This window comes from Lutra lutra, chromosome 9 (assembly GCF_902655055.1).
Source record: "Lutra lutra chromosome 9, mLutLut1.2, whole genome shotgun sequence".
Lineage (NCBI taxonomy): Eukaryota > Metazoa > Chordata > Mammalia > Carnivora > Mustelidae > Lutra > Lutra lutra.
The window spans coordinates 23,248,520-23,275,862 of NC_062286.1; the positions used below are offsets into that span (position 1 = coordinate 23,248,520).

General features: G+C 53.4%; 1 protein-coding gene across 1 annotated transcript in view; it reads right to left on the reverse strand.

Annotated features, from left to right (window-relative positions):
* The window catches only part of ALK (ALK receptor tyrosine kinase), a 676,514-nt gene that overhangs the window by 23,021 nt on the left and 626,150 nt on the right, over positions 1-27,343 (reverse strand). The window contains exons 13-24 of the mRNA XM_047745310.1: positions 25,092-25,242; positions 19,909-20,040; positions 19,027-19,171; positions 16,592-16,774; positions 15,240-15,338; positions 14,591-14,743; positions 13,491-13,595; positions 11,436-11,622; positions 10,611-10,701; positions 10,418-10,482; positions 8,851-8,980; positions 2,446-2,543 (exon numbers count right to left, since the gene is read on the reverse strand). Coding sequence (XP_047601266.1) covers positions 2,446-2,543; positions 8,851-8,980; positions 10,418-10,482; positions 10,611-10,701; positions 11,436-11,622; positions 13,491-13,595; positions 14,591-14,743; positions 15,240-15,338; positions 16,592-16,774; positions 19,027-19,171; positions 19,909-20,040; positions 25,092-25,242 — 1,539 coding nt within the window. The remainder of the gene's footprint in view (positions 1-2,445; positions 2,544-8,850; positions 8,981-10,417; positions 10,483-10,610; positions 10,702-11,435; positions 11,623-13,490; positions 13,596-14,590; positions 14,744-15,239; positions 15,339-16,591; positions 16,775-19,026; positions 19,172-19,908; positions 20,041-25,091; positions 25,243-27,343) is intronic.

A 27,343-nucleotide genomic window follows, 5' to 3' on the forward strand; every position in this document is an offset into this window, starting at 1 on the left:
CCATCATTTCTCAAGAGAAATGCTCTGAAATAGACCAGAAACAATATTTATATCTCCAGGAAGGTCATTACGCTGATGCGCATGAAATGTTTGCTTAAAGAAGTGATCTTGAATTTAATGGCAAAAAAGTGAATGTGATATCAGAGAACACACCAAGAATTGGTAGAACGACCCATAATTCTTGAAATGGCAATAAACCATGTCCAAAGGAAACAGATCTAATAGAAAAATGGGAGCCTGTGCATCTGAGAAAGGAGTTCCGCTCTGAATTCTGGAGATGTGCATGCACGGGAACCTATGAGAATCTTGTGGCGGACGTTGGTGGAGGAGGGAGCATGAGAGGCCACAGTGCCGTGAGAGTGCATTCACAGAGCTCGTGGCCAGTGAGGAGGTGTGAAAGATGTTTTCCTAATGCCAGTTAGCTCAGAAGGAAAGCTGTGTTTTGGGATGGACAAGTTCTGTTCCATGTTGCCTTTTGCTTATAAAGCAGATCCTCTTTGCAGATCCTACATTCCTGATTTGGTCTTTGACAATTTCACTTCTCAAAAAAGATAAAAGTAGCAATAGATGATTACTCTGGGATGCAGTTCTGACCTTCAGTAACTATGTACAGATGTGGAATTGGTAAGAACCTGGAGTGACTGTGATCCTGTTTTCTCATCATCTGTAAGAAGAAAGCACCGGATGTAGTTGACATGTCTCATGGCTTCAGGAAAGCAGGTTTTAAAATGTCAGAGGAAAGAAGAACGTGATTCCCTCAGCTGGAGAATCTGGATGCTTGGTGATGAACATGGGGTAGGGATGAGAAAGCAGAAATGATCTCGGGGAGAAGGGAAGGCAGGTGGCCAGAGTCACCAAGGTGACCGCCCAGCTTGCTCTCCAGTGAGTCCAGACTTTGAGGACACAGACAACAGGTGGAAAGATGTCTTTAGCCAAGAATGAATCCCAATAAGACCACAACCTTGTCCTGTCTGAGCAGCAATAAAGCCCAGAGCTGAGATTTATGGAAAGTTCTGGGCACCACAGAAAGGGCAAGAACAATGGCAGGGCTGCACGTGCTTTGAGGCAGAGCGCGTGGCTTTGGAGGAGAACCTGAAGGACTGGTCCCAGCTCCTTTTTCACTCCTGTTGTTTCTATTAAACAGAAGACCTGCGAGTTGGACAGAGTTAGAATCAAGAGGAAGATCTGAAGACCGAAGGGATGGAGTGACAGTGGAAGGATATGCTGGTGTGAACGTTTATTGCCTGGTTTTAGGAACTTTAGGAGCCCAGGCGAGTGCCCTCCTTGATCTTTAATTTCTCCATTTTTATTGGGGCAGAAAGCATAGCTTGCTATCTGCTTACGTGCTTGTTCCATTTCTGAACTCACACAGCTTCTCTCATTTACTGCTTTGTACTTACATATTCTAATTATTTCGAACATGTCTTCTACTCTTTGAAGACATGCGTTAAAAAGTGATTGTTCATTCACCAGGCTTGTATTTACTAACTGAGAAGCATATCATTAGGAAGAGCTTTGCAAAGAGCCTAACAATCTATTTGACTTCTCAGATTTCAGAATCAAGGTGTCAGCTGAGAAAGTCATCAACATCCACATGGAAAGAAATACGTATTATCTATCATGTCTAGAGCATTACACGTGGATTTGATGTCCTAATCAAACGCCATTTAAACGTAAGGGTCCTATAGAACAGAGGAAATGAAGTATGGAAGCAAAAAAAAAAAATGATCATGCTTCATTTCAGAGTATTTTAGAAAAAAATTACTGTATCCAAGAGACATTAATTGTGCTCTGTGATGTAACAGGGGAATGAAGAGAAATAAAATTGCCTTCGAGTCACCCATAGTCAAATATGTGAAAATAGGAGCTCCTCTAACTGCCCTTAAGGAGCTTGGTTTTCTAGACGGGAAAAACGTTAAAGCGATAGCGGACTACAAGGTGCAGGCGGGAATCCCCACACAAGGTCAAGAACAGCTCGTCTCATCTCTGGCTCCAGGACTGATATTTTATTTTATTTATTTTATTTATTTTTAAAGATTTTTTTTTTTTATTTGACAGAGAGAGAGAGAGAGAGAGATCACAAGTAGGCAGAGAGGCAGGCAGAGAGAGAGAGGGGAGGAAGCAGGCTCCCTGCTGAGCAGAGAGCCCGATGCGGGGCTCGATCCCAGGACCTGGGATCATGACCTGAGCTGAAGGCAGAGGCCTTAACCCACTGAGCCACCCAGGCGCCCCAGGACTGATATTTTATGATACCCATTTTACATATGGGGTAAATGAAGCCCTGGCGGGGTCAGTAATTATCTTAAAGACTGGCGAAGTTGAGTCATCCAGACAAGTCTGGAGAGAGACCTGCCATTGTACTCGGCAGGGGGCGGACCTGAGCCCTGGAGACACGCAGGGCAGCACACAGAAGACAGAGGGACGAGCAAGCTCGCTTTGACTCACCGGTGGATGAAGTGATTTTCCTCCAAATACTGACAGCCACAGGCGATGTCCCGAGCCACATGCAGAAGGTCCAGCATGGCCAGGGAGGAGGGCTGGTTCTGTGGGAGAGACAGAAGCGATCCACTGACCAGAAGTTCATGGGCAGAGAAGATCTGCAGCGTGGGCTTTAGGAGCTGACAAGGAGCGAACAGGGCGCCCCGCCCTGCTGGGTCTCAGCCCCTGCCGCACCTCGGAAATCACGCGGCGGCTCTCAACGCACATGCCTGGGGCTCGACCCAGACCAAGGAACCCACCTCTCTGGGGGGTGCATAGTGTTTGCAAGTTCACAGCCCCCAAGGTCCGTGCAACGTGCAGCGGGGCTGAGAGCAACCCAGGATGGGGCAGGTGTCCCGCCCCCTTTCCATGTATTTTGCTCGTTCTTCCACCTCAATCTCCACAAACAGTCAAACCTCCCGAACTTACAAACAAACCTGTGAAGAAATCAAGGGAGATAAGTGTTTCTTTTTTTAAAGTGTTCTGTTCTAATGTTTTAAAATGTTTAAAGAGATAATCTTCTTCAAGCAGTTGTAGATCTAAAGTGGACCGACAAAGAGAAGTTTTCAGGAAATGCTGGGCAGGTGAAGAGCGACATCAAGCGTTTCTACATGAAGTCTCTTGTGCAAAAGGAAAGATCACACCACCCCCGGGGTGCAGCTCGTCCCGGCTTCCTCTGCAGCCTTGCTGGGCTCCTAGCAGCCTTTCCAGAAGGCTACAGCCCTTCTTAAAACCCCCAAAGTCTGCAGCAGCCTGCTATCACTCTGTGTCACATTCACTTTGCTGTTGTAAAAGTCACAGCAAACTGTGAGGTCCCCGAGTGGGGATTTCAGTGTCCACTTCCCGGTACCCAGCGTGACACTCAGCACATGGCGGCAGTTCAGGGAACACTGAGGGGGTGGGCTGGTCGATGACAGTTGAACTATGATTTACCCAGATGGCGGCTGGGAGTTTTCTCTGCCCCAGATCTAGGCCTCCTTGGGACTCCTTGGAGCAATAGTATGGATCTGGGGGAGGCGGAGAGGAGGTGAGCTGCTCTAGGGCATGCTTCGATTCTGGGGGAGACAACTTAGAGAAGGGAATGCTGTCTGCCCAGGGAACATCAGGCAGTGCCTTATATGCAATAGAGCAAGTCCATGCACATGACCTCCTTTGATGCAACATCTTGTGCGGTTGTGGGGAAGAGAGGGTATATCCATATTAAAGAGGAGAAGGCTGAGGGCTCAGAGAGGCTAAGTGATTCCCTTCAGGTCACACAGCCAATAGCAGGGAGCTGGGCTTTAAAGATCTGGGTTGGAGGAGGCAGCATCCTAGGAGTTAAAACTGGGCTGTTCAGGATAACATGTCCGAGGAGGGATGGAGAATCCACGGGCACAGGGCACAGTACTATGTACAGCCTGAGTACTCATAATCTGAGTACAGCCGACTCAGAACATAGCCCACAAATGCAGTAGCAACGTAGTTCAGTGGCCAATTGGGCTGACCTGGGCTTCATCTCTGCTCATCCTCTACTCACTGCGTGGCCTGGGACAAATTGCTTTGCCTCTCTCCAAGCCGGTATCCCTGTCCTTGAAAGAGGTGTGTTCTTACCACCCTTGTTAGATTGTTACAAGGACCCACAGCAAGAGGCCCAGAGTGAATCCTTCATGAAGGGGTCTGCAGTCACGGCGGGCTGCCTGGAGGACCACGGTAGTCTCAGCAAATGGCTCCTGTGTCTGGCTTCTCTAAGGGCCTGACTAGGGTCAGAACCCCTGGGCACTGGGAGAGAGTACCCGTCTCCTAGGGGTGAAAAAGTAATACATTTCCAAGGGAAATATTAATCCTTCTTGCTATAGTATTAGAAATATCTTCTCTCTCTCTCTTTCTCCAGGAAAATGCTCTGTTCCTCTAAGAGAGGACCAGCCATAGCTTCCCCTGAGTGTCTTTGTGTCTTAGCCCCCATCACTCAGGAAGCAAGGACCATTGATGTCTGAATGGCTGGGCTGCTGCAGGGACTAAATCTTCCCAGGCATTAACCCATGGGCCAGGTTTATCTGAGCTCCCTGTCTTCGGCGGCTCAGAGCAAATTAACTGCTCCACTGATCAGTCGGCACAGAAGCGGGTAGCTGGCAAGCTGTGCGTGTGTGTGCGTGTGTGTGCATGTGTGTGTGTGTCTGGGGGAGAACTGCAGAACTGTTTAGTTGTTGTGTCAAACTGATAAACCAGCAATGCAGAGCACAGCCCTTGTGTCCAATGGCATTTGTATCGATCTTGGGCAAAGAAGGAGTTGGAATCAGTGTTTTTTGTTGTTTTTGTTTGTTTGTTTGTTTTGTTTTGTTTTGTTTTGTTTCAGCGATTCGCCACTCAGTGGGGCACTTCCTTCGCAGCCGTCCATTCTTTGGGCAGCCATGGTCATGGACATAGACCTCGTCCAGTACTCAGAGAGGATTTTGCTCAGTATTTCCCAAGGCGGGCTTGTGGGATGGAATTTGTTCAAACAGGCCTGGGAATTCCTGGGTCAGATCGGTTCCCTGAGCGCAGGAATTATCCGTCTTTGTTCGACACTGATGTCCACTGCGAATCAATAGGACAGCAAGGCTCTCTGACCACGCGTGTCTGACCACGGCATTCCTTTGAGCACGCATGTGAGCATGTAGCTCCTCGGGGCGCCGGAGTTCCCTTCAGGGACGCTGTTTAGACCAAGGAGCCTACTTTTACAAGTGAGAAAATGGGCCCAGTGAAGGAGAATGATTTCTTTGGTTACCCCTTCTGAGGGGCTTTTCCCAAAGGGTAACATATATACTAATAAAATGCAGGATAATATTGGTGTCTATTCCTTCTTAAAGTAGCTGCTCCTGGGGCCATTTGGAGGGGAAGAATCAGAGGACAGTGGTTAGGAACTGTTTCACCAGTGAAAAACAGAATAGGGATGTATTTGAAAGATTTACTTATTTATTTTAGAGAGAGAGCGAGCGAGCAGGGGAGGGGCAGAGGAAGAGGGAGAGAGAGAGAATCTCAAGCAGATTCCCAGCTGAGCATGGAGTACGACACGGGGCTCGATCTCAGGACCCTGAGATCATGAACCAAAACCTAGAGTCGGATGTTTAACTGACTGAGCCAGCCAGGAGCACCCAGGATAGGGATTTATTTCAAATCTATGCATATAAGAGCAAGAGAGAACACTGAAAGGAAGAAACAGGTACAAAAAGCAGCATTGCCAAAAATGGTGAGAAGTTCCTGCTGCTGGGGCCTCATATTTCCTGGCTCCTGATGTGGCCGACTTTTCACCGACACCAAATCCTCAAATGCATTTTGGAGCCGGAACTGGTCTGGCAATCTCGGAGCCAAAAGCCAAGGCTCTCACCTGGACACTGTGATCTCTGGGATCCAGGAGCCTCCTGTGCCTGGAGCATCTTCTCAGAGCCGCTACCCATGAGCATTGCCATGTTCCAAATAGGTACAGACACTGTTGTGGTTAATGACTGCCGCCTTTAATTGAGAGGTTACTGACCCCTTAATGGCTTCTGTCATTATTGATTGAATCAACGGATACCAAAGACGGCTATTAGCTTGTATCGGGTGTATCTTAAACCCTCAATAAATACTTGTTGAATAAAGATTGGGTCTGTAAAATTATTTTGACATGACTCCTTCTCGAGAAGGTGGGGTCCTGGGACCAAATGAGGTTTTTATGAATTTTGTTTCCATGATGGACAGGGTTGGCTGGAGCATCTGTTCTGTCCCATCGCCCCTGTACATATTGGTTCTGTCACTTCATGTCCGCACACCTGTTGTCTGAAGCCAGAGGTCCTTCGGTTCTGATGGTCTATGGAGCTGCTGGACCCGAGGGATGGCAGGAAGAGAGGACCGAGACCTTGTCTGACTCTGAATGCCCAGCCAAGCGCCTGCACACAGCAGGTCTCAGGGAAGCCCTGAGAGTCTCAGGGGGTTCGAACAAACGGAGCAGGGGGAACTCAGGTCTTGGAATCCAAAAGAATGCCACAGCTCTACCCACCGTCTTTTGGTGTGTACTTCTCCAGCAGCGATGCTCACTGGCCAGTCCCTCCATCCTTCATCCCGTGGGTGTTACCGGTACAGCGACCCCTGCCCATGACAGTGGGTATTCCTTTCTTATAGTCAGCCCAATCCCCACCCGGCTAAGCTGGTTTTTGTGGCTCTGAGAATCCGTGCCCAATGCCCAGCAAATCTCCCAACCCCCACAGCAAATCTGTGGCCACAGATACATGCCTGGGCTCCCTCTGGGGAGCTATCATCCAACATGTAAAATCCCCTCTTTTGAGGCACCTCGGGAAGGACCAGCTCACCTGGGATGGGTGGGTGCGTGTGAAAGCGAGGAGGATGTGGGGACACTACCAGGACTTGGGGGCGTGGCTGGCAAGGAGAGCCGCACGGAGGAAGTGGGGTCAAGGGTTAGAAGAGTGGATTTGGTGAGTGGGATCCTGACCCTCAGAAGCGGCTCTCCCAAGGAGAGTCGACCAGCTTCCGGCTGTGGGCAGCTCCATCCCCTGGGCAACGCCTGCCCTGAGAGATCACAACCTGGCCTCAGGCTCCTTAGGGTGGAGCAGGGGTAGGAGGTGGTGAGGTGGGAATGATCCGCCTTTCCTTGCTGGTACTTTGCTCTTTGGGGCAATACCCCAGTCATCTTTATCATCACAAGAGAGAGATGCTTTTGCTTGCAAGAAGAGAGAGGGAAGTTCCATCCCCACCCCCCACGTCCTTGGTCTTGCCAAGTGACGGGGTCCCTGGTCCCCTGTACAAGCAAGTCTGTCCTTTGTGTGCACAATATTGCCTTCTCAAGCCTCGGGAGTGTCCAGGAGGAAAACCAGAGCTAGGTCTCTTTCCAAAGTGTGATGCCATGTGTCTTTATTTGACGTAAGCCAGAAGCACTACTGAGAATCTCAGGGCTGAAGGCCTTGCCTTGCTGAGGGGCGGTGGGAAGGCCTTTGAGGCTGGTGTCCATACCCGGCACAGATGCTGGCACAGCTGGCCGTATGGGTACTCAGTGACCAACCTCATCTTGGTAGCCCTTGGCTTCCTGAAGAGGATCGTTGGGCTAAGCAGATGGTTGGCTGGAGTGAGCCCTGAATCAGGCGTCCCAAGCTCTGAGTTCTCGCCTCAGCTCTTCTGCTTCCTGAGTGGCCTCAGCAAGTCACCTAACCTCTCTGAGTCACAGTGTTCTTACTTGTGAAACTAAGGTGAGAGCTATGCCGTCTACTTCACAGGGGGGTTTCAGAAATGTGGCCACCATGAGGAAGATGAAGATAACGCTGATGACGGTTATCATGAGATGGGGCTGGTCTTGCTAGCTGTTCCCCTCAGCCTCCTGCCGGCTGTGACAGCTGCATACACTCATCTTTGCAGGGAGTTAGACCGGTTTCTTCTCAGAGGCTGAGAGGTCACGTGGAGGCTCCCAGGGCTCAGGGATCCTAACTTCAGTCTGATTGATGGTGGGGGTAAGGGCAGGTGTGACCTTTCAAGGTTTTGGCCTCCAGTCCAAGTCCCTGAGACCACGGTGTTCAGTTCTGGGCTTTCTGCAGCAAAACCGCTATCTTCTTGCTCTGCTTTCCTGGGGGTGGGGAGAGTGCCAGGCTTCCCTGTGGTCATCACGGTCCAGCAGCTGAGGTCCTGGCTTGGGAATCAGCTGTGCTCCAGTTCCTGACGCTCAAGGCCTCCTGAAGACCCCAGCAGAGACAGGAGTGGGCATCTAGACTCAGGGTACGTCCTGTGGGCTACGTCTTAGAGTTTAGAACCATCTCCGGATGGTCCAGTCCAGCCCTTGGATTTCACACTGCCGGTCCTGAGGTTAGAGCTCTCACAGTCGGAAGCCACACGGTTGTCTAATGGCCAGTCAGGGCTGGCGGGTGACCCATTCCTGGGTCTACCTAGGTTTCTTGGCTCTCCCAAGCTCCAGCCCCTTAATCATGACACACATGCAGAACCTTCATAAATATTTCAGTATTTTATTTTGACAGGAAATCTACAAGGTCAGGATGTCCCCACTTAAGAGATGAAGCTAGTGGGGTTCAGAATGAGTAGACATAGAATGCCCGGTCCCCAAGTCAGCTGAGCGAATGACATAGCCGGCAGGAGAGTCCCCTCTGTGCTTGTCCCTAATTCTTGGAATCAGCAGGCCACAAAATTGGATTCAGGTGGGAGGAACCCTTGCACAAGCCCGGCTCAAGCTCCCCAGGATGGGCTCAGCCGGTGTCCCCCTTCTGTCCCCTCTCTCCCGGCTGTTCCACCAGATCCAAGTCCCAGGGCCGACTCCCATCTCACTGAGGGTGTGGCTCCTTGGGCTGCCCATTCTCACTCCTCCCGGCCTCTGCTCCATTCCCTGGCTCAACCACGAGGGTGACACTGGGCCTCACTCACCGGGCGAGGGCGGGTCTCCCGGAGGAAGGACTTGAGGTCTCCTCCTGCCATGAGTTCCAGCAGGATGAAGCGGGGTAGGGCCTGCAGACTCACCCCAATGCAGCGCACGATGTTCTGGTGGTTGAATTTGCTGCAGAGCAGAGGGGGAGTGACCACATTTAATTGAGCTGAGTCTGGGAAAATCTTAAGCAGGAAAAGCGGGAAACCAAGTGCTGTTTTCTGCAACCGCATTATGTAAGTGTGGGTAGCAGGGATCCCACAAGGAGCCTAGGCTGGGGGGCATCTCACCGCTCAGCAGGCAGAGGAAGCAGAGGGCAGGCTGGGCAGGGGTTCAGAACTGGACAGGAGGCAGGAGGACACCACACAGTCCTTGGTGAGGAAGTGGGGGCGGAGGGAAGGAGGGAGGGCGAGAGAGCAGCCAGGCTCTTGGACATCGGTGCACGGACTGCCGCCTAGGATTCATGGGGGAGCTCTTCGGGGAAGCCGTCAGGCAGAGAAGCTAAAGGAACTGCTTCCTCCAGGGGCTGCATGTGAACGAGAGTGAGCAAGAGGGCCCTAGGCACATTCCCTGGGGGTGCTCATGGGGAGGGACTGAGTCTGGCCACGAGGCCCTACGATTTGGGTCTTCTTGTTAATGGGATCCTGTTAGGACATGGGGAGGGGGCAATGGGGCCGGTGCATTCCTTGTGGGCACAGTTGTGCAGAGCTGAAGGACCACACCACTCTTCACTGAAATCTGGTAGCGATGGGATAGCAGCCAACAGAGAGAAGGGATGATTTGGGTCTCCTTCCATATCATCTTACACTTTCCAAGTTGTATTCAATAATCATGGCTTATATGTCTAATCGGAAAATATGTTACCTAAGAGCAAGGGGGCCCATCCTCTGGGATCTACGCTCCATAGGCACCTCATAGGCCGTCCTAGCCTTATTCCCCTGCCACTTCCACACGGTGGGGGGTGGTAACCCCAACCACCCCATTTTGTCTGGACGTTTGAGGCTCTCCTGTGTCACAGGAGGCCATAAGCATGATAAGATATCAAGGTCAAGCACCTGTGTCCTCTTGAAGGCGATCTGCTGCCAGAGCACATGCCCTCAGGAGCCCTGGGCACTGAGATTTCTAGGGAGGGGCCCCAGAGCCACATGCTGAAGGGCACAAGCCAGCTGGTCTGGACCAGGGTGCGGGGGCCTTCCTCATCTTAGGGGGACACTTCCTTTCCACAAGATCTGAGAGCTGGATTGGTGAAGGCCAAGTGGAAGAGTCACCTGGGGTGAACGTGTGTCTTCCCCTGTCAACAACTAGCATGCGCCATTAAGAAAAGGGGGCACCCCGCTGGATGACACAGGGGTGCTCGTTGAAGGCAGAGTGACATCTCCGTTATTAGGCCGCAGAGATATTTTTCTTGGACAACCACCTGGGGCTATTTCCCTCCAGTAAGATGTGTTAAGAATTTTAGGGAGTCTCCTGGTGGAGAGGAAGGGGGCGCTGGGGGACAACACCGCTTCCCTTGGAGACTGACAGGAATGTCTAGCAGGGGTGCGGATGCCTCTCTGTGGCTTTAGTTACCTGATAATCAGGGCCTCCATGAGGAAATCCAGTTCGTCCTGCTCAGAACACACTTCCGGCAGCGTCTGGGCGCAGAAGGGGAGGGTGGGAAGGAGAAGACTGTGAGCTGCAGTGGGAGGAGGCTGTCGGCCAAGAGCTGAGGCCCACAGAAACTGCCGGCCAAGGTCAGGCCCAAGGTGGGGCCGCCTCTTACCTTTACAGCCACTTGCAGGGGGCTCGGGTCGCTGGGCGCTCCAGACACCTGACCTTCATATACCTCCCCGAAAGCACCGTGGCCCAGCCCCCTGTGCACAGGAAAAGGCAGGGTGAGGCGGGGGGAGGGGTGTGGGTGTAGGGGGTAGGGTGGAGGGGCAAGAGAAGGAGACACACTAGAGGAAGGGGGTCACATACACACGCAACGTCCCCCCACCTGGCTTTGCTAGACTACCCCAGGCCTCCACTACCTTATCTGAAACCCAGCAAGAAAGGTTCCAACCAGAGATTCAGGACACTGGTTGAACGGTTCATTCATTCGATGAAGACTAAGTCTTTGATCTCTGCTGGGGTCGCAGAGGTGAAGACACGGCCCTGCCCGGGGAGAGGCTCCCACGCCCTGGGGAGGGACAGATCCCCGGCAGACACTCCTGCGGGATGTGCTCAGTCCATGATAGAGGGAGGCATGGGGGGCTCTGGAAGCTCCGAGGAGGGGCACTTGGCTCCTCCTGGAGAAGGCGGGGCCCAGAGGACTCTGGAGGGAGCCCTAGAGTGGATTTTGAGGCAGGCCCTGGTCCCTCCCATCTTGCTCTCCTCTCACTGCAAACCCCGTGAATAGATGGGCTGTTAAAATAAACGATTAATACCTCCCCAAATGGCCCTGGACATGAAGCCTTCTCCTGGGAGGGCTGGAAATGACCCGAGAGGTGGCTTTGCTGGCTTCTTGTGGCTAGAAAAATCCACCGTGCGGGGATGACATCCAGCCCCCAAGGACTCCTCCCCATGTGCCATCCCCCTCCCCCGCTGCCCAGAGTGGGGCACTCACCGGATGAGGGTGATGTTTTTCCGAGGCACCTCCTTCAGGTCACTGATAGAGGAGGTCTTGCCCGCAAAGCAGTAGTTGGGGTTGTAGTCTGTCATGATGGTGGAGGTGCGGAGTTTGCTCAACTTGTACTCCGGGCTCTGAAGCTCCATCTGCATGGCCTGCAGCTCCTGGTGCTTCCGGCGGTACACTACGCACAGACGAATGTTAGCTGCAACACGGCCCAACGCTGCCTGGACCAGGCTGCCTGGCCCCTTGGAGCCCAGGAAGGGCTGCCTCCTCCAGGAAGCCTTCCTGGATCTCCATCTCCTCCTCGGGGATCTAAACGTTTCCATCACACTTAGTAAGACTAACAAAATGAAAGATCATTTAAAGGAGATGGACAGTTTAAAATCTTGTAAATGAACGAGATTTGATTGTCTCCTATGGGGGCAGAAGCCCGTCAGCTGGGGTCCTCTGAGAAGCAGACCCAAGACAGGATTCAGCGTGCAAGGATTTCAGCAGAGGAAATGGCTGAGCGGCAGTGGGGAGGGGCAGGGGTAGGCTGGGAGAGCCATCAGGCGGTGGTGAAAGTCTGACCCCCCAGTGTGAGCACGAGGGAAGGTTGAGGGAAGACCCAGGAGGGCCATGCAGTCTAAACAAGTTTCAGCAAGATTGCCGTAAGTTCCGAAGCCCGAAGTCGGCCCTTAGAGGGGGTTCCCTGTCTCCCCGGGATGAACCTGCCTTAGAGTCTGCTCAGCCCTGTCGCTGGGTGGGCCAAATGTGGTGGTGGCCTTGAGGGTGCAGCTGGGTGTCCTGGTCCCTTGGCTTCCTACAGCTGGAAACTGCCAGGGACCGAAAAGCTCTCTCCGCTGGCGCCAGAGGACCCTGCGTTCTAACTCCACCTCCATTATTTACAGGCTCAGCAACACCGACCAGGTCACATGCCCTCTTTGGGCCCAGCTTCCTTCTCTGCCAGCAGGGACAGTAACTCCTGCTTGTCCCCTAAGCACCCCCGCCTCCCTTTCCCTACCTTTGGGGATGGCATAACGAAATGAAGCCACCAATATAAGGTGGTTTTGAAAAATTCTGAAGAGCTCTACCAGGGCAGTGACCATTATCCCTGCTCTTACTGTCCATCCATGAGAACATTCTGTAGGGCCAAGTCCGTGGGAGGCAGGACGAAACTGGGATGCACAAGGTGGCTTCTGTTTGGAAAGCCCAGTCGCCCTAGTCAGAGGCCAGGGCAAGCGAATCAATGGCTGCGGGCTCAGGCCTGCCTCTGTGAAATGGACCAACCACGCTCGGGCGGGGTGGGGGGGTGCGAGGATTCAGTGACCTGAAGTGTGTAAGTCACCTGCCACGTGGTAAGTGTGCAAGTGGACGCTGTCATCATCCTGTCCCTTGGAAAGATGGCGTCATATAGGGAAATAATGCCGGTTGCCCTCCCCCTGTCCACCCCTGACTCCCTTACTGGCCCCCCAGCTCCCCAAAGGGGCTGCTCTGAGAGCCTGCCGAGCCTTCCCTCTGCCTGCCTTCATGTCCTGCCCACCAGCCCCGTGCATTTCTGGCAGTAAGGGCCTGGCTTGACCACGGTGAGCCCTCTGAGACCTGCCTACCAGCTCCTTGGCTCACAGGCCTAACAGAAACACTTACAAACTAACTTTGCGTTGCCTGCTTGACGTGGGGAAGGGCGGGGCTGGGGGTGTTTCCTGGGGAGTGAGCAAAGCCAGGGGTCCCCAGGAGCCTGTGTCTGATGGCAGCTGGAAGTGGACTCTGGGGGTGAGGCGACCTTTAGCGACTGTGTCCTCCTCTGCAGAGTGCCTCTAGAAGGCTCAATATGGGGTCGAGGCATGGAATCAGCAGTTCCCCTAGGGAAGGAACATGGTGCTGGGGGCTGGGGGAGGGGGCTTCTATTGAGGCTGACTTGGGCTGCTCTAATCACCACCCACCCACAGTGACACCTCTGTATCCACAGCGAAGCAGGAGATGCTGTTCTGTTCCACCCGATCGGCCATCCTCACGACCCCACCCTCAACCCCACGCTGCCCGGAAGCCCCAGGGCTCTGGCACACTCACCAATCATGATGCCTGAGAAAGCCAGGACCAGGGCGGCCACAAGGGCTGAGGTCACGACAGACAGGACCAGTGAGAGCGGCAGGTGGGGCTCTGGGGTGGGAGACACTGCAAGATAGGTCCCAGCGGGGCACTGGTGACATCGCTGATCGCTCTCTGAGCTAGCTCCCAGAGAAAAATACCCTCCCCAACCTGGACCAATGCCAGCCGCTCCTCCCCCACCCTGGAGGCCTTCTTCTGCAGAGGGCTGGGGGCAGGAAGTGGGCTCATTCTGGTTTACGACTTTCAATAGTAGCTTTTGGGTGGAGGGAACTCCTGACAGGCATAAATATCAAATTCTGGACATTGATCCCAGATGTCAAGGGCACAACGACAGGAGGAGGGTAGGAAGGTGAGCCAGGAATGGCTATGGAAGAGATTCAGAGTCCTTAGTGAGCACAGACTCAGGACGACCCAGGAGCAGAGGGTGCCTGACAGTGACACCCGGCGGCTGAGTTACTGCCCATGGCCCCTGCACACTGGGCCCGGAGTGCTGGAGAGAGGGTCTGGGTGCGCACCCGCACAGCCCACACCGGGACAGCCTGCCTGGTCCTGGACACTAGATCTCACAAGGACACTGTCACTGGAACGCCAGCAGATGCAGGACACGGGATGGGGAGGAGACACAGAAGTGTCCGTGTGAACTGATGGAAACAAATGCCTTATTCCATCTGGAGACTTGTAGCAGGAGGAGGACACAGCTCTGTCTTCAAGCACCTGAGAGGTTTTGCAAGTCCAGCTTGCAAACTCTTGATGGGCAGTGGGGTCCCTGGCATGCGGGGTGGGTGTTCAGTGTAGACAGAATGGCCCCTTGGTAGGAGTGTGGGGGTTCACGCCCTGGCTTACGCGTGGGACTGGACACGTTGGGGCTTCCTCCTCGGCCACGACCTGCCTTTCACACACAGGACCCTCTGCCCAGTCCTCAGAGTGCCCGTATTGGAGCAGACAGACAGGGGTGAGATGCTTACAAAACTATGTCTGAGGTGTCCCAGAATCACAGACACCAGCTGCAGCCACCGTTGGTTCATACTCTGGGCCCGTCACCACGCTCACTGCCCTCTTACCGATGCAGGAGACGCCATCCTCAGCCAGCACTGTCCCGTGGTCACAGAAGCAGATGACCTTGTGGCTTTCGGGGTCCATGTGGCACTCGTCTCCCTCACAGTGGCTGCAGTTTAGATAATGCTTAATATTCACTTCCCCGTGGCCCTCCATCACTGGCGACAAGAAGGGAGGATCAGCCTCGGCTTGTTTGTGGCAGGGAGGACCACCCCGCACCCTGCTCCTGGTGTCTGTGCTTTATCTCTAGCGGGTCGGGGTGGGTTCTCTGGCCCCCGTCCCTCTGTCCCCCGCCCCTGAAGGACCGCGGTGGGGAGGGATGTCCCTGACGCACGCATCTGAAGGAGTTAGGGAGACACGAGGATGCATTTTTGTAGGCAGAGGGGAGGCTCCGAGTGTGAGCCTCTCGGGCTGGCTGACCCGGCTCAGGGGACTATAACTGTCGCATTTTCTAGGACTGGCCTGAAAGTCAGTCTTTTGCCTCTAGGTCTGTATCAGACCACACATCCTGCCGAGATGAGCAGTGGGAAGGATGCTGTGAGGGACCCGTGATCATGCCTTTGTATCTTGGACTTGTGTCCATGGCCCTAAGGTTTGTCTGGGCGGGAGAACTGGCCTGAGTGGGTCAGTTCTGTCGCTTGGCGGAGGGGATACCTTTTAGAGCAGGGGTGTACAGGGTGCCCAGCGGACTGATGAAGGAAACCCCGTCCTCCCCGTCCATCTCGGGGTCATTGTTTGAGGCCGCGTTGCCGCCTGTGCCAAACCAGAGAAGAGTTGAGCGCAGAGAGGCGGGGGGCCCAGGTCTCAGCACATCTGCGCTCAGCGGGGCATGCAGGGGCCCCCGGGGCTGGGAAGGGCCTCAGGGTGGGGTGGTGGGGAGGGAAGGGAGGCCTGGGGCACAGGGGTGGCTCTTGGGGAGGGGCTCAGTAGATGCTGGGTGTGAGGGCCGCCTTCCCTCCAGTTCCGGGCCAGCCCCTTGCCGGGGAGGCCCCGCCACTGCACTGGGGCTGCTCAGAAGCAGGTCATGTGAACAAGAATCAGAAGGGGTCTCTTGTCCTCAGGCTGGACTAGCCCCTTGCTGCCTCTTCCAGAACTGGCCAGGCCAGTAGCACTGAGGAGTTGCTCTCCAGTCCCATGGGGTCAGGCTGAGGCATGGGGGGAGGGGATGGGCCCCTGTGCCTTTAGGCTCCTGTCCCTCCTTTCAGCTGGGCTGGGTTATCTCTGGGCTCCCCCCTCAGGCTCCTCCCTCCCACCCAGAATTTGGAAAAGAAGAGTGTCTGGGTGAACACAAGCGTCTCACACACAGCGTAAAGCAAAACACAGACAGAACATCACAGTGCGGGCATGCATTGTTTCCTAATCTGTGGGGATGAAGGAGCCACCGTCTTCCAGCCTCCCAGCCTCCCAGCCTCCCAGCCTCTCAGCTTCAGAAGGCTCTCGAGCTCTGCTCTGAAGCTCGGAGGAGAGCTGGGGCCTGTGGCTGGTTGCTGGCTGATGGGCTGGGCTGGCGCTGCCTCTCGGCATAGAGAGGGGCAAAGTTCTGGAAGCTGGTGGGCTGGGGCAGGGAAGGGAGAGGGTGAGGCCAGAGGCCACAGACCAGGCCCTCAGGGAGCTGGCTTGGCAAAGACTCAGGCCAGGATGTCCGAAGGAAGGCACGGGCCTGGGGAGTGTGGCTGCCAAGGTTCTCGTGCCGGTGCGCCACCAGAGGTTGCTCAGAGAATAGTCTAGGAAATCAAAGCCCTTGATCATGGGCTTGGGGAGCGGTCATCAAGAACGCACGAGGTCTTGAAGCTGTTGGTATTGAAGCCTCGAGGCAGGATGTTGGCGCGAGAGCCAACACCCTGCCTCTGGCTGGTCCTATGGGGCTGAGAGGAAGGCGTGCATGGTGACATCACAGTCCACACTTGGGGTGAGCAGGGGAGGGCAGGCGAGGACCAGGGAGAGGACAGGGAGTGCCTAGGACTAAGAGGGGAGGGAGTGACACCTTGAACACGAATCATCTTTACCTATATATCCTCCGCCTCCTCCACCTGAGGAGCACCCCCCTCCACCCCCTCCGAAACCCCCTCTTGTCTCCCACCCCCACTTCTTCATGGCCTGGGGGCAGGAATGTCCTCCGGTGGCACCCTCCAGCAAAGATTTTCCAGACCACAGCAAGGAAGTGTTATCATTCCAGCCACCTCCGCCACCTGCAGGAAGAGATGGAGAAAACCCCGAGTGAGGGGGTGCTGGCCAGGGGAGGCAGGACGCCGCGGGCTCTGAGGATGCTTGCTCCGGCAACAGCGCCCAGCGGCTGGGGAGGGCTCCGGGCTTCAGGATCCACAGCTGGAAAAACAGGAGCGTGCCCTCTGCCCTCATGAGACCGGCTTTGGCCACAGCTGTGTGGGGACTTGGTTTCCTCAATGCTTCTCATCCCAGCAAGGACTGGGACCTGCCAGTCTGTGGGCAGCCAACCGTCAAAACCCTGCTGGGGTCGCTGCGGCGGGGTTCCTCTACACGGATCCTGGACTAGGCCAGACAACCCAGTGGGCTTTATTGTTTACTGGCTCTGAAACCGTGGGCCAGCTCTTCTCCGTTCTGAGCCTCAGTTTCCTCACCTGTAACTCGGGGATAGTAAGACTTGCCTCATTGGGTTGATGTTCAGACCAAAGGGGACAGTGGGTGTGCCAAACACTTCCTAAACCATGACATGTAGGGACGGTTGGGAGTAAGAGGTAGAACATGGGTGTGCAGAGGTTTTCACACTCTGTAGCTTCGTTTTGCTGGACCGCTTCTAATGAACTGCTCCAAGGTCAGGGGCAGGGAAGATGGGGTTGGGGAAGGGACTGAGGAAAGGGGTGGGCAGTCCCCTTGGGATGACAGTCACTGGAGCTGTGCTTCCCAATGCCTGGGTCTGCTCTGAACTCTTGAGGGGGAAATGTTATTTACAGAGCTGAGGTCGAAGGCAACTTTATCTTTAGGCCATAGGCCAGCCATAGTCAATCTCTACTGCTGGCCCTTGAGATTCCAGGGCCCTCTCTGTCTCCCCCTATATTGTTCCATATGACATTTCAACAGGCAGTCTACTCCAGAAGCCCCCACAGTGTTTTCTGTTCCAGTAGGCGATGGGTGGGGAGGACCTGGAGAAACAGCCGTGGTGGGTCTGTGGAACCATGAGGGTTAACGGGCCTGGAAGGGCCTTCTGGAAGAATGCCTGGCAGAGGCGCTTCTGGACCCCCAGGGGGCAGCAGAGGGACGTCTAGGTGTGGGATCTGAGGATGGAGATCACTACTGTGCTAGAGAGAAGAAGCCGGGTTTTAGGACAGGAGGCCAAGGTCAGGAACAAGCTCGGTCTAGAACAGGGACGATCAGAACCGAATCGAGGCCCCCAGGCAAGTCAGCTTTGGGACCTGCAGGCCTGTGGCATCTGGCCTGGGTTTCAAGCAGCTGGCCTCCCTTCTGTCAGCCAGAGGGTGGCGCGTGGGCCTTTCAGGGCTGTTGATGTCTCGTGGCAAAGGGAAGGCCCCTTGGCAACATTAGGGACCTGAAGTGGGCCATGAGCGTGGTAAATAAATTAGGATGACCTCGCCCTGATACCGTGTCTGCCCCTGCGCACCACCCCACTGGTGCCGGTGACTCTAGCTTGTGCCCAGAGCAATCCCAGGCTGAGGGGGTTTCTGACCCCCACCCCCACTCTGTCTTAGAGCTTTTAAGCAAATATATGGAAAAGAAAACAACCTGCCAGAGCGCCAGGAGCAGCACTGGGTCGTCCTCGTCCTCACCGAGGTCCCAACCCCTATTTCTACGCTTCCTTCTCTTCTAGCCATCTCTCACTAGGAGGGCAAGTTTGAGTACTTGCTTAATTAACCTCAAATCTTAAATGCCTCCCAAAAGCCTTGGTCTGACTGTGGAGAAAAGAAAATATAAAATTGAATGAATTTTCTCTTCAGACATAGCCGGCTTCCGAGGAATCCGAATTCACACCCCCTTCGGTGTCTGTCTCCGATTTCTGTGTGGCTGGCTCTCACTTGGGAGCAGGGATTGCCAGACCAAGGAGGTTCCTGAAAGAGCTTTTCCAGCGAGACGTGCGAGCTGGTGCCCTGGGGCCTGGAGGCGCCAACCACAGGGCCAGGGAGGCCTGACTGTGCCCACGCTGCTGCCACCTGCTCACGTCCAGCTGCATTTGAGGAAACCTGGGGAGGCTGGGCTGCCCGTCCCAGGGAGGCTGCCTGTCTCCTGTGCTCGGGGACCTCTGCAATTCAGACCCCACGTCAGTAAAGACGCCTCCAGGTCCCCAGGCTGTAGCCCATCCTCCCTCCCTCGACATGGGTACCAGAGTCCAGAGCTCCCAGCTTCTCAAGCACCAGCAACCGGGATGCAGGTGTGTGATGACGCTGGGCCGAGCCCAAGCGCACAGTCCCGGGGGCCGGTCCGGGGGAGGCGCGGGCTTGCAGCATCTTACCTGCGGCTCCGGAGTTGCCGTTCAGCCCCAGCACCGAGGAGTTATTCTCCAGTCTCTCTGGGTGGAACGTGTCTGTCTTGGCCCCATAGGCCCTGCCGCCACCGCCAGCTGCAATGATCAGGGGCACTGGCACGCCGTCCTTCATCTGTCCGGGGAGATGACCAGAGACTGAGAAAGCGAGTGGGGCTCCCACTCTGGGGACCCCTGAGCCACTGCTGCATTCAGAGTGTCAGAGTGTTTGCTGGGCTCTGGGTGACATCCTGGTGGTCTGAGGGCTTTGACCCTGTGTTGCAGCAACCCGTCCACTCTCCCTATCCCCTGCCCCCAGCTCCCATACCCGTCGGGGTTCAGTCAGAGAAGCAAAAGCACCACTAAAGAGGTGGGATGGATCTTTTCTAGAAGCTGCTCATCCTGGCCTCAGAGGACTGGGCGCTGGTGCTTATAAGCATGGCTCTCTGCTCCCCTATTCCTCCCCACTCTCCAGGGCCTCTGGCTCTCACCTCCGTAACTTCAAGATTAAGCCCTCAGCATTACCGTCCCGGTGCGAGGACCTAGCAGAAGCCTTTGCCTGCTTTTGATCATGTCAGAAAAACCCACCGTGGGACAGAGGAGGGCACCGTGGGACCGTCTGGAACTCTGAGAGAGGGACGGCAACACCTGCATGGGGTCATTGGACTGGGACGTTGGCAAGAGAAGAAAGAACCTGCTTCTTCTCATTCAGATAGGGACCCCTACATCCCTCTGGGCCTCGCTTTGCTCATCTCTGGATGGGGCTAAGGACACCTGACATGCTCCATTCCCAGGGCTGTCATGAGAAGCCCACGTCCTGGTCCGTGATGCCCGAGGTCACTGCCCATGGGGAGCTGGGGCCACCAGACTTACCTTAAACACGTAGGTGGCTCCGCCCCCGCCTCCGCCCCCTCCGGCCCACTCATGCACACTTCTGTTCACACGAATTTCTTCTTCTATCACGTTGTTCTCTCCAATGCAGACTTTCTGGATTAATCGGTTTGTCTGTAGAAACAAAATGCCCCTCAGGTTGGTGCCCAAGATTCTCTACTTGCCAGAAGACCTTCAATGCTTCATGATGGGCTCTGACGACCTCTCAGATAGTTCTGGTAGAACTGAAGCGACAAATATATAAATTCACACGCAGACAACTGTCACTAGAGAGTATTAGAGAAGGACCATAGGACAGCTTTGATAGAAAATGCATGGGAAGATGGGTGGCAGCAAGCAGCTTTGTTGCTGACTGGTAATCAAGGGGGACTGCCTGTAGGAAGTGGTGTTTAGTTGGGCCTTGAAGGACAGGGAGATTTTAAAACAGAGAATGAAGCAAAGTTAGGGCACTCGAGGGGAAGAGACTAGCATGAGCCCAGGGAGAAAGAGGTAAAGAAGGAATTTGGGGAAAAGTACAAGGAGTCTGTTTGGTTCAGAAAAGTCCATTTTAGGACAGAGAAACAGTCTAGGAAGACCTGTTAGGATCCTCTGGACTCTGAAGAGGGGACGACAAAGGCCCTAGATGGTGAGGTAGGGCTGGAGGGAGTGTAAATGCGAGTGAGTCAGGGAATTCAACTGGACAGTCAGATAATGGCCAGCAGCCTTAAATACAGTCAGACTTCATTCTCTAGGCAGTGGTGAGTTATTGAAGGTTTTTTGAGTAGTTTTGAAGTATCATGGGAAAAGGACACAGCAGTGCGAGGCCAAGCTCAGATTTTTCCCCAGCCCACCTTTGGGAAAATCATTTCTCCATTTTGGACACCTCTTCCCTCCCACCTAAGGTCCCACTTCTTGCCTCCAGAAATCCCCTGACACAGTCCGAAATGGAGCTCTCTGTGTCCATGACGGAGAACAGGGTGGGGCCCCAGGAATCTGCAGATACCCCTGGATGACTGAGAAGTAGGTGCTCCAACCTCTCTGACCTCCAGGTGTGGAACAGGAATGCAGACACACAGCACACACAGCACACACAGCTGCAGGCGTTAGGAGAGGTGTCCAGGAGGGTGTCTCCTGTGTTAGGGACTCAATAAACAGCTGCTGCTGTTTCATGTGCTCCTGCTGTGGGCTCAGGCATCTAGAAGTCCCTGGGGTTGTGTAGGAAATCTCTGGGACCCAAAATCTGGGAATCCCCCAATAAAGAAGGCAGGGCTTCTGGAAGAATCAGCCTGTTTGTCTGGCACAGCCGCTAAGAAGAACGCTCCAAACATCCACCCGACTTTGGAGGAAAATGGCTTTTCTTTCACTTATTAGAAAAAAGGCCAATAAAACACCACATTTCCATTGAATGCTGCTGTGTAACCAGCCAGTGGACACGGCAATTCATCTTGAGCCACTCCGTATGCTAAAGCACTCAGGGGTGCCGGCAATGAGTGCTACAGAAATTTCCAGATAAATAGCCAAGATGCAATTTGTTTTATGGCATTTTGGATTTAATGATGGAAATAATTTGATATTTTTTAGAGTGGATTTAGTGCGGGTGGAAGGTTCTGAATTGCTATTGTAGAGAGCTGACATTTCTCTTGGGTGTGTGTGCGGGCTGTCCAGGTGGGATGTAGTGGGGATGGGTTGGGAGTGGGGGTGGAGTGCTGGGGGTGGGAAACCCTGCTAATGGCTGCCTGGGGTGGGCATGAGATGTCAGGGGTATTCTCAGAGGGCTGAGCCTGGGGCCAGGGGACCTAAATGTGGGATGTCCACTGGGCACAGCGGAGCACAAAATACAGGGTCCAATCTGGCTTCTTGATGGCCTGTGCTGGAGATTTGCTGAGTCACACTGGGTGAGGAACCTCACTTTCCTGGACCTGCCTCTTCCTGTGTAAGTCGAGGGGCTGTCCAGTCTGAACCAGTGATATGAAGAAGGTCCGTCCTCTTACACCCTGCTCCCCATCTCTCTGTCCAGCGGCAGTGGGACCTCCACGCTTTGGGGATGCCCTCTTCCTGTGAATGGAATCTCAAGGTGTCTGGGTTTGCAGGAGTGGGAAGGAGGGAGCAGTTGGGCTGGGGAATGGCCTTTCTTCTAATGAGAGTCCAAACTCTTGCCCATCCCCCACTGCCCATCTCTGTTGGCTTCCAGAAGTCACCACCTGGCTGTCCACCAGACCTCTCCTACCTTGCTCCCAAACCTGCTCCCTTTACACCATTCCCAGCTCAGGTGACAGCAGCTCCCTTATTCCCATGGTTCAAGTGCAATTCTTGGAGTCATCCTTGATCTTTTCTTTGTCTCAGTTCTTCAGCTAGTTGGGCAGGAAATCCTTTTGATTTTTCATCCCAAATATGTCCAGAATTCAGCCACTGTCACCATCTTCATCCAAGCCACCATCATCTCTTGTCTGGACTAATGAAGTAACCACTGAATTCATTATGTTGACTCTTCCCTTGGTCCCAAGTGAGCTCTGTACAGTGGCCAAAGTGAGTCTTATAAATCACAGCTGCTCCCTATTCCACTTATTCCCACCTTTAGGCTCAAAACCCTCCTATAGCTTAAAAATGTCCTGATGGTGGCCTGATCACCTCATCTCTCACCAACTCTCACTCTTGCTCCCCCTACTTACCCTGGCTGTACTCTCCCACCTCAATGTCTTGGCTTCTGCTTGGCTACCATCCCCAGATAGGTTCCTGGTTCTATCTCTTTCATGGCCGATGCTCAGCTGTCATTTATTCAATAGGCTTCCCTCGACCACCCTATCTATAATCGCAACTTACCCTACGCACCTGACTCTTGTTACCCTACTTCCGTTCACTGGAACACTTTCACTTCCGGGTGCTCTGATTGCTGATATTACTAGTCATTGTTCTTCTCTTGTCCCCCAATGGGAACATTAGCTCCTTCAGAGCAAAGATCTTTCTTTTGTTCATGGATATATCTCAAGTTGCTAGAACAGTGACTGATAGATATTTGCTGAATACATTTGAATAATTGGGGGCCATCTGGGTAGGTGCTGACCCTCACAATTTCTGCCTTGTGAGTGATGGAAGTTGTGAAATGTAACATTTAGACCAGTGGTTTTTCTACTCTGGGGACACCTGGTCATATCTGGACACATTTTTGATCGTTAATCCTGGAGGATGCTACTGGCATTAGGGGATAGAAGCCAGCGAGACTGCTAGAGACCCTATGGTGCCCACAACTGTTGCCCACAACAAAGACTCATCCTCTCCAAAATGCCAATAATGCTGATGTCAAGAAAGCCGTGCCACCAGACCGCGTGGTCATGTCACCAGATGAGGCTTGGGAGGAACTGGAGAAGCAGTAGCCGAGGGGGTTCTCAGCAGCTGGAGTCCATGCCAGGCTCAGGTGTGACCAGGCACAAAGGAAGAGCGACTGCACACAGATGTGCTGTTGAACCAGGAAAGCTGCCAAATTCTGCAGTTTAATTCTTAAGAGTGCACTCCATTCACTAGAGGATCCTCTTTAGGCACCATTTTTCTGTCTAGAGAGGACTGGAGATTGAAGTAGTGTGACAAAAGATCCTTCTTTCTCTCTCTCCCAGTGACTCCTGCAGGAGGAGGTGTGGGGCCACAGGGAAGACCCAGGACTAACTGCCCTCCCCCCACCCCATACCGCCTTTCTCCCCATCCCTGCTATCCCCGGCCCTACCACCAGGGGGCCCAGCTGAGCCTGGGCTTCTTTAGAACTCTCCTTGTGCATTCCCAAAGTTTGAGAGCAAGTAGGTTGATTAATAACATGATAAAGTGCGGCAGCCCCGAGGAACAAGTAGATTACAATTGAATTAAAAAAAAAAAAAGGACTTAGTCCTGTGAAAAGACATAACTGATTACAATCCAATCAAGTAAAAGTCCCTTGCAGAAGTCAATGCAATCTCTCTGCTTAGATGAAAGAATTACATTAGCACTCGATACATTCCTGTGGAAATTACAGCAGCCTGTAACTTAATGACTTAATATATTATATCAGGTTCGAAAGTCCTGATTATAGTTGCTAAATAAAAGTTGCGGTCCAGACATTTCTCATGTGCCGCGCTTACTCCCATTGCTTTGTTTGAACCCTGTCAGTGGGGGTGGGGGTGGGAGATGGGTGCTGTGCTCTCCTCCTTGCTCCCAACCTGAGGCCCGGCTTTTAGGAGACCTGAGTTTATTTTGTGGAATCGTATTGCTTCCTGGGTAGTCCTTGTTCCCACATCTGTCTCCCAAGGCTGCTCTTGAATGAGCTCTTGGAGAAGGGGCCTGGGACCCAGCTCCCTGCCTTGGCCCCACCCCGAGTGGAAGCTGGGCTTCAGGGGAGGGTGCAGCCTGGCATCACAGTACTGTGTTCCTGCCAGGCCAGCCTGCACCGGCAGGGTCCTGTCACCCCCAACACAGACAAGAGGCAAACCACTGGGATGCCTAGAGTCTCCGCGGCTGCTACATTCTTAGTCTTCAAAGTCTCATTCTCCTGGCGGTTTTAGATCCCTGCCGGCTTTCTCGAGTCCTGCCGTTGGGGCACTCACTGTTTGACAGGTGGATACCCCAATGGGATGAGAATCCAGAAAGACAGGCTGTCTCTGGGGCTGCAGAGGATGGCGGTCTGGTTTGTCAGATGATGGGCTCTAAGTGAGGAAGGGGAAAAGGGCATAGAAACCGAGGCCCAACAAGTGTGGGGCACGGCACTAGCGGGAGCCAGAGTCCCTACTCTGTGCGGCATTGTGAGTGGCTTTGGAAAAGTCCCTTCCCTTCTGTGCTCTTGATTTTCTCATCTGTAAAGTGTCCTGTTTATAATAAGGCTAAAGACAATGGTGCCCCAGCAAGCAAGGGTAGGAGATGGGCTTTAGCGTGTAGTCTGCTGAAAAGAACAACCATTTGCCCACTCAAATAGGATCCAGTTCTTAAGTTTTAAGGGTCACTCTCAAAACCCATGCCTCCTCCTTGGTTCCCGTGGAGATGTGAAACCCCAACAGCCATACCCAAATGGGCCCGGAAGGGGAGGGGCATGTGTAGGCAGAACGAGGGGTAAGTCCCGCCATCTTTGAAATATGAGCTCCCAGAAGGAGGGTATCCATGGTTGATGCCCTCCAAAGGGCCACCCGGGGTTCTGTGAGTGTGAAGGAGAGGTCCCTGCTCTGGGAACTTACGCTGGGGCAGGCGTCTTCCCCCTGTTGTCCAACCAGGATGTACAGAGTGTCACCCTTCTCCAGGTTGAAGATGCCCAGCACAGACACGCCATGGGACCGCATCATGGTGTTCTTCCCGCCTTTCCCACCAGCAGCTCCGTAGCCTGAGATGCTGCAATGGAACAAAGCACATGAAGACTGATTTCCTTCCTGCCAACCCAGGAGCTCCCAGGGGGCTCAGTGCCCCACCATTGTGGTCCTGATGGTTCTTCCCCTACTGCACCTTGCGTCAGCATGAGGTCAGCAAGGAGGCTTCCTTTACCCATGGTCAGAAGAGGACAGTCCTGTTGATAGGGCTAGGGAACTGCCTCATTCCCAGAGCCAGGAAGAACCAGTATGAACCAGTATGGGGTACAAGAGGAAAGAGAGGGAGAAGAATAAGGAAGATAGGGAGAGTCTGTTTTAATGGGGGGTCTTGGGGTGATGATTTCCTGAATACCGGGCATGTCCCATTATGGTTTCTTTCCCTTGTTGAGATCAAAGGACTCATGTGACCTTAGACAAATGACTTAACTTTCCTGTTCCACATCTGTAAAATGGGGATAATAAGTGAACCTACATTCTAGCATGTATGTGTATGAGATTAAAGGAATTAAGACATGTACCCATAGAACTGTGGCTGACACATAAGCTATTCCATAGTATCATACAATTATTACAACTTATATTATGTGTTATTATTGTTATTGTTATTATTAATGGTGGAAGTCACAGTCATTGACTGAGTATACAGTTTTCAAGTTTTCTCCCTGGGTCTAGACACAAGGAGGTCCCACATGGAATGACTGAGGTCATTCCCGAGGTGAGCAGTGTTTCTGAGCACAGACTGTTTATTCCCATCCTACTAGTAACTCTTTCTAGAGTCATGTGTATACAGAAAACAACCAATCATGATGAATAAAAACAGAGTTGAGGGGGAGCGCAAGATTATTTCTGTGCCTCTTAGGTTGTCGAGATGGAGTCACACAAGGACGGGAGGAGAAGAACTCAACTGGCGAACCTTATCAGAAAAGCAGCATGTCTTGAAGACAGCTGCACGCTAGTTTCAAACGCCTCCCCAGAGACCATCTGCCAGGGAAAGGGTCTTGGGAGATTTTCATGTCTCCATGCATTCAGATCCAAGGTCCTTTACGGAAAGCATTCAGGAAGAGATGCGAGGTGGTTTGTACATGTGCACACGTGGTGGCTTCTCCACCTGTAATTCTAGGAAACGTCTCATGTTCCAAGTGTGCGAGGGGCCTCCTGGGGGCTCTCCTAAGGCAGAGCTAAGCTCCTCTGTACAGAGAGAAGCCTGGAGGGCTGGCTGATTGCTAATGCAGCAGGTGAAGACTGGAGATCTCCATGGAATGCTACGGAGAGTCTGATGTCTGTCACCCTGTCGGTGGCCAGACATGGACTGGAGCTCACTGAAAGCTGACATGGCTCAAGGCTGTATGCATAAGGGGAGACTGGAAATGGGCTTCAGCCCCTCCTGGGGCTTCCAAAGAAACTGGAGAGGCAGTTATCATTATGAAAAGAGAAATCTCACCCTAAGAGTGGCTGTATTAGGGAGGCAAAGAGGCTCTGGAGTTCTATGACCAGAGTGGACCATTTCCTAGCTGTGTGTCCTCTTGGAGTCCCAGCCTCTTCTGTAGTCAAAGAAGAATTGTATCTTCTCTGAACTCACAGGGTAGCAGAGAGGTTCAACGTCAAAAAGAGATCATAGGTGAAAGCCCCAAGAAAGTGACAATCTTGGCACGAAGTCCTGAAAGTCAGGTAGGTGTTCGGGGCTGGGAAGGGAGACAGGACCATGACAGGCAATGGAGCAGTGGCATGCCACTGCTGGATGTTGGGGACTGAGGTCTGAACTTGTCCTCGTGGCAGAGATGTCGGATGGGCAGGACGGTCACACAGGGAGACAGAGGTGAAGGATAGGAGTTGGGCTTGTGTGAGTGGAAGTGAAGAGGCAGGGAAGCTTCTGGTAGGTGCGGCGGCAGCAGGTGCCGGAGCTGGGCAGCGAGAGGACCCAGCTCTGCAGGACGGGGTAGGGGCTGGTTCCTGAGCATCCTATAAGGCGGCAGGCTTGAATGCATAGGGCATCTCCCCAGTAGCCATAAACAGTAGCTCCTAGTAATTCACTTGACAGGTGAGAACACTGAGGCTCAGAGGGACCAAGTAACTCATCTGAGGCTACACAGCTGGTCACTGGCAGACCCCGGTCCAAGCCCCCATCC